The 12123-nt window shown below is 41.2% G+C and overlaps 1 protein-coding gene across 7 annotated transcripts in view; it reads right to left on the bottom strand.

Annotated features, from left to right (window-relative positions):
- Positions 1-12123, bottom strand: part of C14H18orf25 (chromosome 14 C18orf25 homolog) — an 84507-nt gene that overhangs the window by 47791 nt on the left and 24593 nt on the right. For all 7 annotated transcript variants that reach the window (XM_036874217.1, XM_036874218.1, XM_036874214.1 and 4 more), the window contains one exon: positions 157-941. In XM_036874217.1, the coding sequence (XP_036730112.1) occupies positions 157-871 (715 nt within the window). In that variant the 5' untranslated portion in view covers positions 872-941. The remainder of the gene's footprint in view (positions 1-156; positions 942-12123) is intronic.

The raw sequence follows: 12123 nt of genomic DNA, 5'->3' as shown, positions 1-12123 counted from the left end.
TTAAATTGGCCATGTCTTGTTAATACACTGCAGTCTTCAAATTTACACAGAGCTGCAGGTCTCCTGGATTTTTTCAAGTGTCACTCATCTAACTGAGCCTGAGAGCTGAGAAATGCCATCAGGTGCTCTACAGTCAGTTTAAAAAACATCCTCTACCTGGTATCTCTGCAGTGATTGTCTTGCTGCTCCCTGAAACTTCTTCATCATCATCTGATGAGCTCGTGCTTGAGTCACAAGTCAGGTCACTATCACTGGTACTACTGTCCTGCAACAAGTTGTATTTCTTTCGTGCAGCAGCCTCCCGTTTCTGCCTCAGTAGCCTGATTCTCTCCTTGTGCTTTTGGCTCCGATGACCTTTAACCTTGGCGACTCGGCCATTCTGTTTATCACTGGATTGCCGGTTTTTCTTGGCAGCCATGGTGGATGTTTCACTTTCAGATCGGGACCGGCGAGACTTGCGCCCAACTGTGGCACCAGACACTCCGGAAGGGTCTCCTTCTACCGCTGTTTCTGCCTGGGAGGGTTCATTCTCCTCTGCAGAAGACAGTGTATCTGAATCGGCCAGGTGACCACTAGAGGAAGGGGAAAGCATGCAGTGGTTAGAGGAGTCACTCTCATAAACTCGGCCAGTTGTCGGCTTGTCACTCTCCGTGGATGCTAACTGAGACTCAGAAGAGTCCCTTCTCAGTTCCATCAACAAGCAGGGCATTGAAGAAAGAACTGTAGAATCCACCACACCATCTTTCGGAACTTGAGATTCCAGTTCTACAGATCCATCTTCCTCCTTAGCTGTCTCTTGTTCAGATGTTTTTGGTGGGACTTCAGACTCAATGAGTTCTTCAACTTTTCCCACTGCCTCCTCCATCTTCATGTCAGACTTTCAAGTTAAATCATGGAGCAGAGTCTAGGAAACTACGTCAAAGATGCAACGGGAAAGCAACCTGTACAAAAACACACAAAAATCAATAAAAAGAAATGGCAGATTATTTAATCAACACAACATTCCTACCTTTCTAAGTGGGCAGCAAAAGTTACCATCATATAGGCCTTTAAAATACATGTATTTATTATTTGCTTGAACAACAGTCAAATTCAGAGGACTTAATACGACCAAAATACTGGCATACACAGCTACTAAAAATGGCACAATATTAATCTTCTATTACTGAACTTGCAAGACCAGCAAGCAACCAAACAAGGATTTTCAACTTTAAAACTTTATTTAAACTATTCAAGAAAAGGATCCTCAAAACTTTGATATAGTTAGCATGTATGTTAACTTTAATATAAATGAAAAAGAATGCTCCAAAAAAACTGGTCTACAACAAGTGAACTGGAATGATTACTTTTACATTCAAATCCTCAAAGAAAGGAAGCAAGGGAGTGAGTTACAGTGGAGTGACATCAAATGTACACTTATGTTAAAGGGAAAAAAACCCCCATCAATTAAGTGCATTTGGCAAGTGAGCAACAAAAGTAATTACATGCATCAAAGCTGTCATTCCTCTCAATAGGAGTTGCTCTAGAGGGGCATTAAGATGAAAAACCTGAATCTGCTGTTTCCTCAGTTATTCCTAATTCCCAGAAACCTCTCATCATGCTGAATATGATGAGTCTAATGTTTAAACATATGTTTTGTTTCATAAACAATAGCCACTAAATACAGATTAACTACTTTGTGAACCCAGAAAACCTAATACTCTCTATTCTGTGAATGACTTAAGGGGTTTAAAAGAAAACCCCCTACACACATTCTCCACCTCCTATGCTAACTTTAGAACCTAATATCCTTCCCCCACTGTGTGTGCTACAACTCCACTTAATCACAGAGAAACAGGACATAATCTTTAACCACAAGAGTTGTGACCTATGCAGTGCAAACTGGTGGTTTTTTAAGAGGATGCTAACAATGTGCAAAGCAAGTAAATACCTCACCCTGAACAACTGATGTTAAAGAAGGCAATGATCATAATGTGCCATAAGTCACAGACAGACACAAACATTAAGCTAGATGGTATGTCAGTAAGGTACAATAAGACATCTCCGTCACTTCATTCCATCAAGTTACTTAATAGTTCACTATATGATAGACAGCAACTAGAAGATATCTGAAAAATCCTTTTATTGATCTAACATGACAAGCCTACATTTTTGCTTACTATAAACATAAATGTTCTATATATCTGGGTTTCTTTCAGGTCCTGTTCTCAGCTGCTGATAAAACAGGCATTCTGATGAAGTTTCCTTAACACATTCATGAAAACCAGAACATTCATGGCCACTGGAAACATAAGTTAAAAACAATCTCATGGAGCTTCCCTGGTGGCGCAGTGATTAAGAATCCGCCTGCCGGGCTTCCCTGGTGGCACAGTGGTTGAGAGTCTGCCTGCCAATGCAGGGGACACGGGTTCGAGCCCTGGTCTGGGAGGATCCCACATGCCGCAGAGCAGCTAGGCCCGTGAGCCACAATTACTGAGCCTGTGCGTCTGGAGCCTGTGCTCCGCAACGAGAGAGGCCGTGATAGTGAGAGGCCCGCGCACCACGATGAAGAGTGGTCCCCACTTGCCGCAACTGGAGAAAGCCCTCGCACAGAAACGAAGACCCAGCACAGCCATAAATAAATAAATAAATAAATAAATAATTTTTAAAAAAAAAGAATCCGCCTGCCAATGCAGGGGAAACGGGTTCGAGCCCTGGTCCGGGAAGATTCCACGTGCCACGGAGCAACTAAGCCCGTGTGCCACAACTACTGAGCCTGTGTTCTAGAGCCCCCGAGCCACAACTGAAGCCCGTGCACCTAGAGCCTGTGCTCCGCAACAAGAGAAGCCACCGCAGTGAGAAGCCTGCACACCACAACGAAGAGTAGCCCCCAGTCACCGCAACTAGAGAAAGCCCGCACGAAGCAACGAAGACCCAAGCAGACATAAATAAATAAATAAATAAAATTAAGGGGGGAAAAAAAAATCCCATGTGTAGTATATTTCATAAGCGTATTTGTACCATTACTAATTTTTGAGCTAAAAGAAAATAAGCATAAACGTCATTCCAAACACCATTCCAAAAGGAATGGAACACCACTGAAAGCCAACAGATGGAGTAAAAGTTAAACCAACAAACTGCCAGTGTCTTAAATAAAGCATGTTGACAAAAAAAAAAAAACAGGAAATAAAATATTCGTAGATATGCAATACCCCCAGGTATGAGGAATAAAACAGATTTTATAACTGAATAAACATGAGAGTTGATTCTTTTGTAGAGAATGAAGTTATATTCTGGAATAAAATTTTTCTTAAAGCTGAAATGTCTGAGAAATGTACTCAAATGAAAAATTTGTTAAAATGATCCTTAAAACTCTTGTTTCTTCAACTAAATAAATTATGTGAGTAGCACAAACGAATCTAGTCTGTTTTTCCTTTAAGAAAACATGACAATTATCAATGTCTTTCAATATGACACGTCAATCGATTACCTTTCAACTTCCTTAAATTTAAGTGTTGAGATTTACAGTGACTTCTGCTGCCTAAAAAACAACCAGTATTGCAGTCAAAACCACTTAAATATGCCCATATCAATCACAAACACTGGCATCAACCATAAATAGGACATCAGTTAGCTCATCATGGTATGCCCATACTATGTGGCAAAAAAGAATGAAAAGGTTCTCCATATACTAATATGGAGCAATTTCCAACACATAATGTTAAATGAACAAAAAAGATACATTATACCGTTTGTGTCAATAAAGAACAAAATTATATATGAGTTTGTCTATAGATGCACAGAAATCTCTAGGCGGATACTTAAGAAAATGGTAACACCAGCTGCCTTGGCAAGGAAAGCGAGTGAATGAAGGAACAGGAGTCAAAGACTTTTTACTGTATATAGTTTTGTACCTCTTGAATTCTGTATCCCGTATAAGTTATTACCTATTCAAAACTCCACTCTAACATAAAAGTCTACTGAAAAGTCTTCTGAAGAAAAAAGGAGTTGTGTTTTTTTCTGCTCAGGACAGCAACTACTATTTAGGTCAAATTTAGTCAGTGAATTCTATTAGAATTTCCCCCCATAGTGGAATTTTGTTGTAATTCATAAAACACAAGAAAAAAAAAAAGTCACAGGAAATAGAAATACAAGCTCTGACAAAACTCCCTGCAATGGAATAAAAATGAAGTACAGATTAATCTTCCCAAACAATCAGATTATGTACTGCATATATTGTTTTTGATCAGGGGGAAAAGTGGGATGTTCCTGGTAGAGGTAGTCAAATGTAGTTGGCAGTAGAAATGATAAAACTATCAAATGGGAGCTGCATCCTTGAGATAAAAGTCTCTCAACCCTCTGGTTTAATGTTCACAGTGAATTTACATTCAAGTATGGAATATACAAGATAGCATTTATCCTATTAGAACAGCATTTCCTCCCATGCTGTTCTTCCCTCCAATCTAAAGGCAATCCCCTTCTGTGTATATGTATATATGCGTACATGTATATGTTAGTACAACTCATCCCCTCATCTCCCTAGAACCTTACATTATTGATTATTCCTTGGCACTCATCAACCTCTCACATTCATCTAGACCATCCATTCATTCATTCATTCACTCATTCATTAAAAAATTTTAAAAATCCTCCTTCTATCTACTACTTCAACCTCACATCTCCTCCTCCGGGTACTATTCTCTTCTTTCACAGCCACCCTTATTAAGAGAGTTGTCTAACCTCCCTTCCTCTATTTTCTTACCTCTCACACTCCCTCTCCAACCAAATCCCACCTGACATCTACATCTATCAAACCGGTAACACAGTTCTTACCAGGGTCATTGATGACTCCCATATCTCTAAATCCAACAGACAGAGTTTGGCCTTCATCTTACTGAATGTCTAAGCAGCACTCTATGCCTAACCACACTTTCTCCTCCTTAAACTGTCTTTCTTTGGCTTCCAGGTTTCCCTATTCTTCTGGCTGCTCTTTCTCAGCCTACTTTGTAGGCTTAACACTCTACCAAACCCCTCAGTAGTTAGTCCTTGGGCTACGTCTTCTTCCCACCCACCAAAGTGATCTATTCTCCACTCACAGTTTCCACTACCATCCCTATCCTAGTGATTTTGTTTCTCCAACTTAGACTTTCTCTGAGCTCTATACCAGTCCACTCAAATATCCACTTGATGTCATTTAGATTCACAAAGACAACCAATTCACCACATCAATCTTTGAACTACCCCACTCTGCTCCTTCTCTAGCTTTCCCTAGCTCAGTTAATAGCACTACTATTATCTCAGTTGTTCATGTCAAAAACCTAAGGGTTATACTTGACAATGCCTTCTCCTTTCCTCATTGCATCCCATCAATCACTAATTCCTATCAATCCTACGTCCTTAGATTTCTAGCTTGTCCACTATTCTCTATCTCCACTGTCAACCACTCTAAACACAACCTCCATCACTTATTTTTCAATGGAATGACTGAGAGTCAACTCCTGTCTCTCTATATTCAGTCTTGCTCCTACCCACCAACCTGTTCTCCATAGAACAGGCAGAACAATACCTTTACAAGGCAAATATGACATGTTTATATGAGAAAGTATTTTTTTTAAGACTTCACATACTTTCTGTTAAGTATTTTTAAAATGTCCTATAAGGTTGGGGGTGGGGGTTGACCAAGAGGAGAGAGTAGTTAAAGGCAACTTGAGGGCTTCCCTGGTGGCACAGTGGTTGAGAATCTGCCTGCCAATGCAGGGTACACAGGTTCGAGCCCTGGTCTGGGAAGATCCCACATGCCGCGGAGCAACCGGGCCCATGCGCCACAACTACTGAGTCTGCGCTCTGGAGCCCGCGAGCCACAACTACTGAGCACGCGTGCCACAACTACTGAAGCCCGTGCACCTAGAGCCCGTGCTCTGCAGCAAGAGAAGCCACCTCAGTGAGAAGCCTGCATACCACAACAAAGAGTAGCACCCTGCTCGCCGCAACTAGAGAAAAGCCCGCATGCAGTAATTAAGACCCGATGCAGCCAAAAATAAATAACTTTATTTAAAAAAAAAAAAAAAGGCAACTTGAGCTTTATCTGATGTTTTTCCCTCTCCCTTTAAAAGAATTATATGCAGACTTCCCTGGTGGCGCAGTGGTTATGAATCCGCCTGCCAATGCAGGGGACACGGGTTCGATCCCTGGTCTGGAAAGATCCCACAGGCCGCGGAGCAACTAAGCCCGTGCGCCACAACTACTGAGCCTGCTCTCTAGAGCCCGTGAGCCACAACTACTGAGCCTGAGCTCTAGAGCCCACGAGCCACAACTACTGAAGCCTGCGCCCCCCAAAGCCCATGCACCACAACTACTGAGCCCACGCACCACAACTGCTGAAGCCCACACACTCCAGGGCCCACGTGCCACAACTACTGAAGCCTGCATGACTAGAACCCATGCTCCGCAAAGGAGAGTAGCCCCCACTAGCCGCAACCAGAGAAAGCCCGCCACAGCAATGAAGACCCAACGCAGGGAAAAAGAGAAAAAAAGAATTACATGCAATAATTTTCAAAACCTGGCTGTCAATTCTGGACAATGAAAATGCAGCGTTTTATCAGTCCTGTAATAATTAAGAAACTAAAACAACAGAATTTGAGGACAGGAAGAAAAGTTAAACCATGGTAAGGAAGCAGTACACTGCCTGCTCTGAGGAGATAAGGAAGTGGTAAGTATAAGAGTAAATCAGGCTACTGGGAAAATCTGGAGGGAGTTTGTATCATATCAGACCTCCTTCTTGGTCAGCAAAGCATAATACAAGGTGAAAAATAAGGCAGGTTTGGGGGTTTGTGAAAAATGGAAAAGGGTTTAACATACGCTACAGAAAATCTGACAAAGAATAAAACTGCTAAGTACAATGATTTACACAGGGTTAAAAAGAATTCACAATACTCAATTTCTAAACTATGTAGAAACCATTAACAGAAACTTGAGGTTAAATGTGATTGCTCTTCCCCGCTCAAAACCTCTGTCCACATCTCTAGTTTCATCTTGGGCCACTCACACCCTAGCTCTCTTTAGCTACAAAAACTGTCACAGAAACAATTTTTTCAGATCTCTGGCCTTTCACACTCACTTTGTGCCAGACCTCTTGCTGGCTACTCTTTGCAGGTTATCAGAATGAACACTGCTTCCTTGGGGGTAGCGTGGGTACCTTACAGACTAATAAGATCCCTGTTATATACATATTACACACCTATTTTCCTTCAGGACACTTTGCATAACTGTAGTTAAGTAATTGTGTCATTGTTTAATGTCCATCCCCCATACGTAAGGACATACAAAGGTTTAAAGGAAAATAACAGAAAATTACATAACCACTCCCCCCCCAACTGATTTGTCTGTATGATTAACAGGCAAAAGAGACCTTAGGGCTTCCCTGGTGGCACAGTGGTTGAGAATCTGCCTGCCCATGCAGGGGATGCGGGTTCGAGCCCTGGTCTGGGAAGATCCCACATGCCACGGAGCGGCTGGGCCCGTGAGCCACAACTACTGCGCCTGCGCGTCTGGAGCCTGTGCTCCGCAACAAGAGAGGCCGCGACAGTGAGAGGCCTGCGCACCGCGATGAAGAGTGGCCCCCCACTTGCCACAACTAGAGAAAGCCCTCCCACAGAAATGAAGACCCAACATAGCCAAAAATTAATTAATTAATTAATTAATTAATTAATTTTAAAAAAGAGACCTTAATGCAAGAATTATCATCAAAACAAAAGGTGTCATTCTAATCTTGCATGGCCCAAAGATAAACATAATGGGAATCTGTGGAAGTTTTCTTCTGACTACAAGTTTCTCAAGAAAGTAGAAAGCAAGGTCATCAGTTAAGAGTGAGGATAAGTAAGATGGTGGTGAGGCTGATCAGAGGACCAAGTGTGAAACAATAGTGAGAAAGTGAAGAAACTAGGCAAGTACAGTATATGATTTCCAGACAATGATAAGGGCCCACTCTAAGGGCTATAGCCATGAATTTAAAGTGCAACTGGTATACATGGATGTGTCTCCTCCTTTCAAGTTCAGCTGTATAAGTCCAAGTGCAGAGGAGGTAGACGTTGGATTTAACCTGAACTGTAGTTTTGCCAAGCAAGTAGAACAAAGCAAGAAAAAGCAAGTGTGTACAAGAATATGATTTAAATGATCACATTAAGAAGGTATAGGGTAGTGAAAATGTGGTAGGACCAATAGAATGGACATCCCAGTGGAGTAAGGGTATACACTGAACTGGAAAGATAGAAGGTGGTAGAGCACTGTGAATGAAATTGAGATTACAGAAGGGTTGCAGTTACTGGTAACTAACAAGATCTAAAATAGCACTCAAAGTGCTGTCCTTGAATGACTGCCTGCAATGAGGGAAGTGTAGAAATTAAGAGTAACTGATTAGAAATTTACAGCAATTTGATATTGTCCTGACAACCAAAGAGCATTTCAATTTCCTAGTATCTGATTTTGACTGTATTTTACCCAAAAAATCCACCAACGATGGATTGTAAATAAAAATGTAATGGCCCTTTACAACAGACAGTTCGAGAAACATAGGTTAGAGTATGACTATGGAAATACGTGGCTGAGGTAGGGAAGAGAACAAAACCATTATGGGAACTGAGTGGGCAGTGTCAGAAGAAGCATCTGTGCGTATATTGAAATGACCAAGAATTAAGACAAAAGTAATAATGGACAAAATGACACTAAGCAAGAAACAAAAATCATCACAATATAAGGGGTCAGACAAAAGTAATAATGGACAAAATGACACTAAGCAAGAAACAAAAATCATCACAATATAAGGGGTCAGTGGCGGGACTTCCCTGGTGGCACAGTGGTTAAGACTCCACGCTCCCAATGCAGAGGCCCCGGGTTCAGTCCCTGGTCAGGGAACTAGATCCCACATGCATGCCACAACTAAGAAGTCCGCGTGCCCAGCCCACTTGCCGCCAACTAAATGATCCCCCAGCCACAACAAAGACCCGGCACAGCCAAAATAAATAAATAAAATATATTTTTTAAAAAACAGAAACAAAAAAGAAAGCACAGCCACCCCTTGCAAGGTGAAGCAGTGCCCTCAGGGGAAAGCCAGACTGTTATTAGTATCAGAAGATAAAGGGAAAGTTCAGAGAGGAGGTTGAGAATATTGGTGACTTTGCTGATGATAAACCAAAGTGGAAGGAAGCTGAAGACGGAGGGGAAGAAACAGAACAGGGAATGTGCAGTGCTTTCTGGAGATTAGAGTGCAGGAAACGGGGTGACTAAGAAGTCTGGAGCTTCTTGTGATATTCATGAAACAAAAAACTTATGTAAAGCACTCAGATATTTTCTTTCCATTCTATATAGTTAAAAAATTTGGTGCTGGTCATGACTCAGTAAAATGATTTCACAACTAATAGTTGGCAACCTGAAGCTTGAAAAACACTGTCTAGAGAAACACATGTGTCATAAAAGCACTGTTCTGTGATAGACAAAACAAAAACCAAACATCTATTAACAACAGAACGGTAAAATAAATTGTGGTAAATTCCTCCAATGAAGGAGCATATATAGCAGTGAAACAAATAAAAGACCACTACACAACTATATCAGCATGGATGAATATCAAAAACAACAGTAAGCAAAAAAATAAAAAAGGAAATTGCAAAAAAAACTTACAGTATAATTCAATATATAAAGTGCAAAATTAGACAAACTGAAATGACATATTATATATGGATACTTAGTTGTGCAATAAAACTACTTTAAAAAGCAAGGTAATTGTTACCAAGATATCAGGACAGTGGTTACCTCTGAGTGAAAGAGATGTGATGGATTATGAGTACAGAGTTTCATAAGTATTGTTAGGGCAAGACTTCTGGCTATGTGCAAGTGATGGGGTCAGCAAATCTCCCCAAAATAAAACTATAAAGCAAGACAAAATTGACAGAAACAGCCAATTCAGTGCTCTGGAAATCACTCAAAAAGCATACACAAACCAAAGTGTTGATGCTTGAAAACCTGCAAAATTTTAATTAAGAACAGTGAAAATCTGTCTTGCCTGAGGCTGCTCCCATTTCCCCCCACCTCCCAGCTCAGTAGGTTCTACAGATTGAGATGGGGCATGCCCTGAGGATCTGCCAGTTTGCACTAACAAAGGGGCCTCATTCAGTTTGGAGTGGATGGCCACACTATGCCCTGGGCATTGTAGGTGCAAGTGACAATCTCAGCAGCAGGCAAGCAGGGCAGTAATGGGTTCTACTAACCTGAGGATGTAGTCATAAATGAGTCCAGCATATTCTTGGCTGAGGCTGCATGATTATGCAGAGGAGATGCCAAAGGGTCCAACAGAAAGTAAAAGCCCAGGCAGACTTGAAAATGGCCTGAACTTTAAAATGCACTCCCCCAACCACATATAGATCCATCAGCAAAGAAAAAAAATCCTTCCTGGAATTAGGTGTTTGAGCACAACTCTGCCCAAGCATTAGCTGGCCAATAAGCTATGCTAGAAAGGACAAGAGCAACCACTAAAAGGCCAGGCTGTGAATTTTAAACAGGAAAAAACAAAAACAAAAAAGCAGAGACATAAGCAACAACACACTGCAGGAGAGACAGATTTCACAAATTTACCCCAGTTATCTAAACAAAGAGATAGCAACATTTTCAAAGGGAAAAACAATCAGAATCCAAAGTTGCTACAATATTATCTAAAATGTCCAGTTTTCAACAAAAAATGAAGAGACTTTCAAAGAAACAGGAAATGTGCCCCATACACTGGAGATAAAAAGTCACTAGAGGGAATTCCCTGGCGGTCTAGTGGTTAGGACTCGGTGCTTTCACTGCTGGCCGGATTTGATCCCTGGTTAGGGAACTGAGATCCTGCAAGCAGCGTGGTGCAGCCTTAAAAAAAAAAAAAAAAAGTCACTAGAAAAATGAGTGTCCCCAGATGTTGGACTTAGCAGACAAAGGCTTCAAAAGTTATTTCAAATATGTTCAAAGAATTAAAGAAAAATATGATTTAAAAATTACAGGGAAGGGGCTTCCCTAGTGGCGCAGTGGTTAAGAATCCACCTGCCAATGCAGGGGACATGGGTTCGAGCCCTGGTCCGGGAAGATCCCACATGCCGCAGAGCAACTGAACCCGCGTGCCGCAACTACTGAAGCCCACGCTCCTAGAGCCCATGCTCCGCAACGAGAAGCCACCGCAATGAGAAGCCCACGCACCACAACAAAAAGTAGCTCCTGCTCGCCGCGACTAGAGAAAGCCCACGCGCAGCAATGAAGACCCAATGCAGTCAAAAATAAATAAATAAAATAAATAAATTTATTTTAAAAAATTACAGGAAAGTATGATGACAATGATTCCACAGAGAACCTCAATAAGACAAGTCATTGAAAGAGAACCAAATGGACATTTTGTCCATTTGAAAGGAAAAATTCACTAGAAGGGCTCAACAGCAGATTCAAGATGGAAGAATAAAGAATCAGTGAGGGGTTTCCCTGGTGGTGCAGTGGTTAAGAATCCGCCTGCCAATGCAGGGGACACGGGTTCAAGCACTGGTCCAGGAAGATCCCACATGCCGCAGAGCAACTAAGCCCATGTGCCACAACTACTGAGCCTGCGCTCTAGAGCCTGCTCGCCACAACTAGAAAGTCCACGCACAGCAACAAAGACCTAACACAGCCAAAAATATAAATAAATAAATAAATTTTTTAAAAAATCAGTGAATATGATGAGAGCTCAAAAGGAATTACACGATTTGAAGAATAAAAAAGATTAAAGAAAAATGAACAGAGCCTCAGAAACTTATGGGACATCAAGAATGCCAACATGTGTGCAATAGGAATCCCATAAAGAGAGTAAGAAAAAGATAGAAAAGATATATTAAAACATAATAGCTCAAAACCTCCTCTAAATTTGATGAAAAACATTATTCCACACATCCAAGAAGCTCAACGAATCTCAAGTAAAATAAACAGAGGTCCACACAGACACATCATAGTCAAACAAGTGAAAGAGAAAAATACTGAAAGGAGTACAAGAAAAGATAACTCATTATATATACAAGGAAACCACAATTAGATTAACAGTTGATTTTTCATCCAAAGCTCTGGAGGCCAGAAGGTAGCAGAATAATATTCAAAGGG

Source organism: Balaenoptera musculus, chromosome 14 (assembly GCF_009873245.2).
Source record: "Balaenoptera musculus isolate JJ_BM4_2016_0621 chromosome 14, mBalMus1.pri.v3, whole genome shotgun sequence".
In the NCBI taxonomy this organism is placed as follows: Eukaryota; Metazoa; Chordata; class Mammalia; order Artiodactyla; family Balaenopteridae; genus Balaenoptera; species Balaenoptera musculus.
Note: the sequence above shows the minus strand (reverse complement) of the source record. Positions and strands in the feature narration are given on the sequence as shown.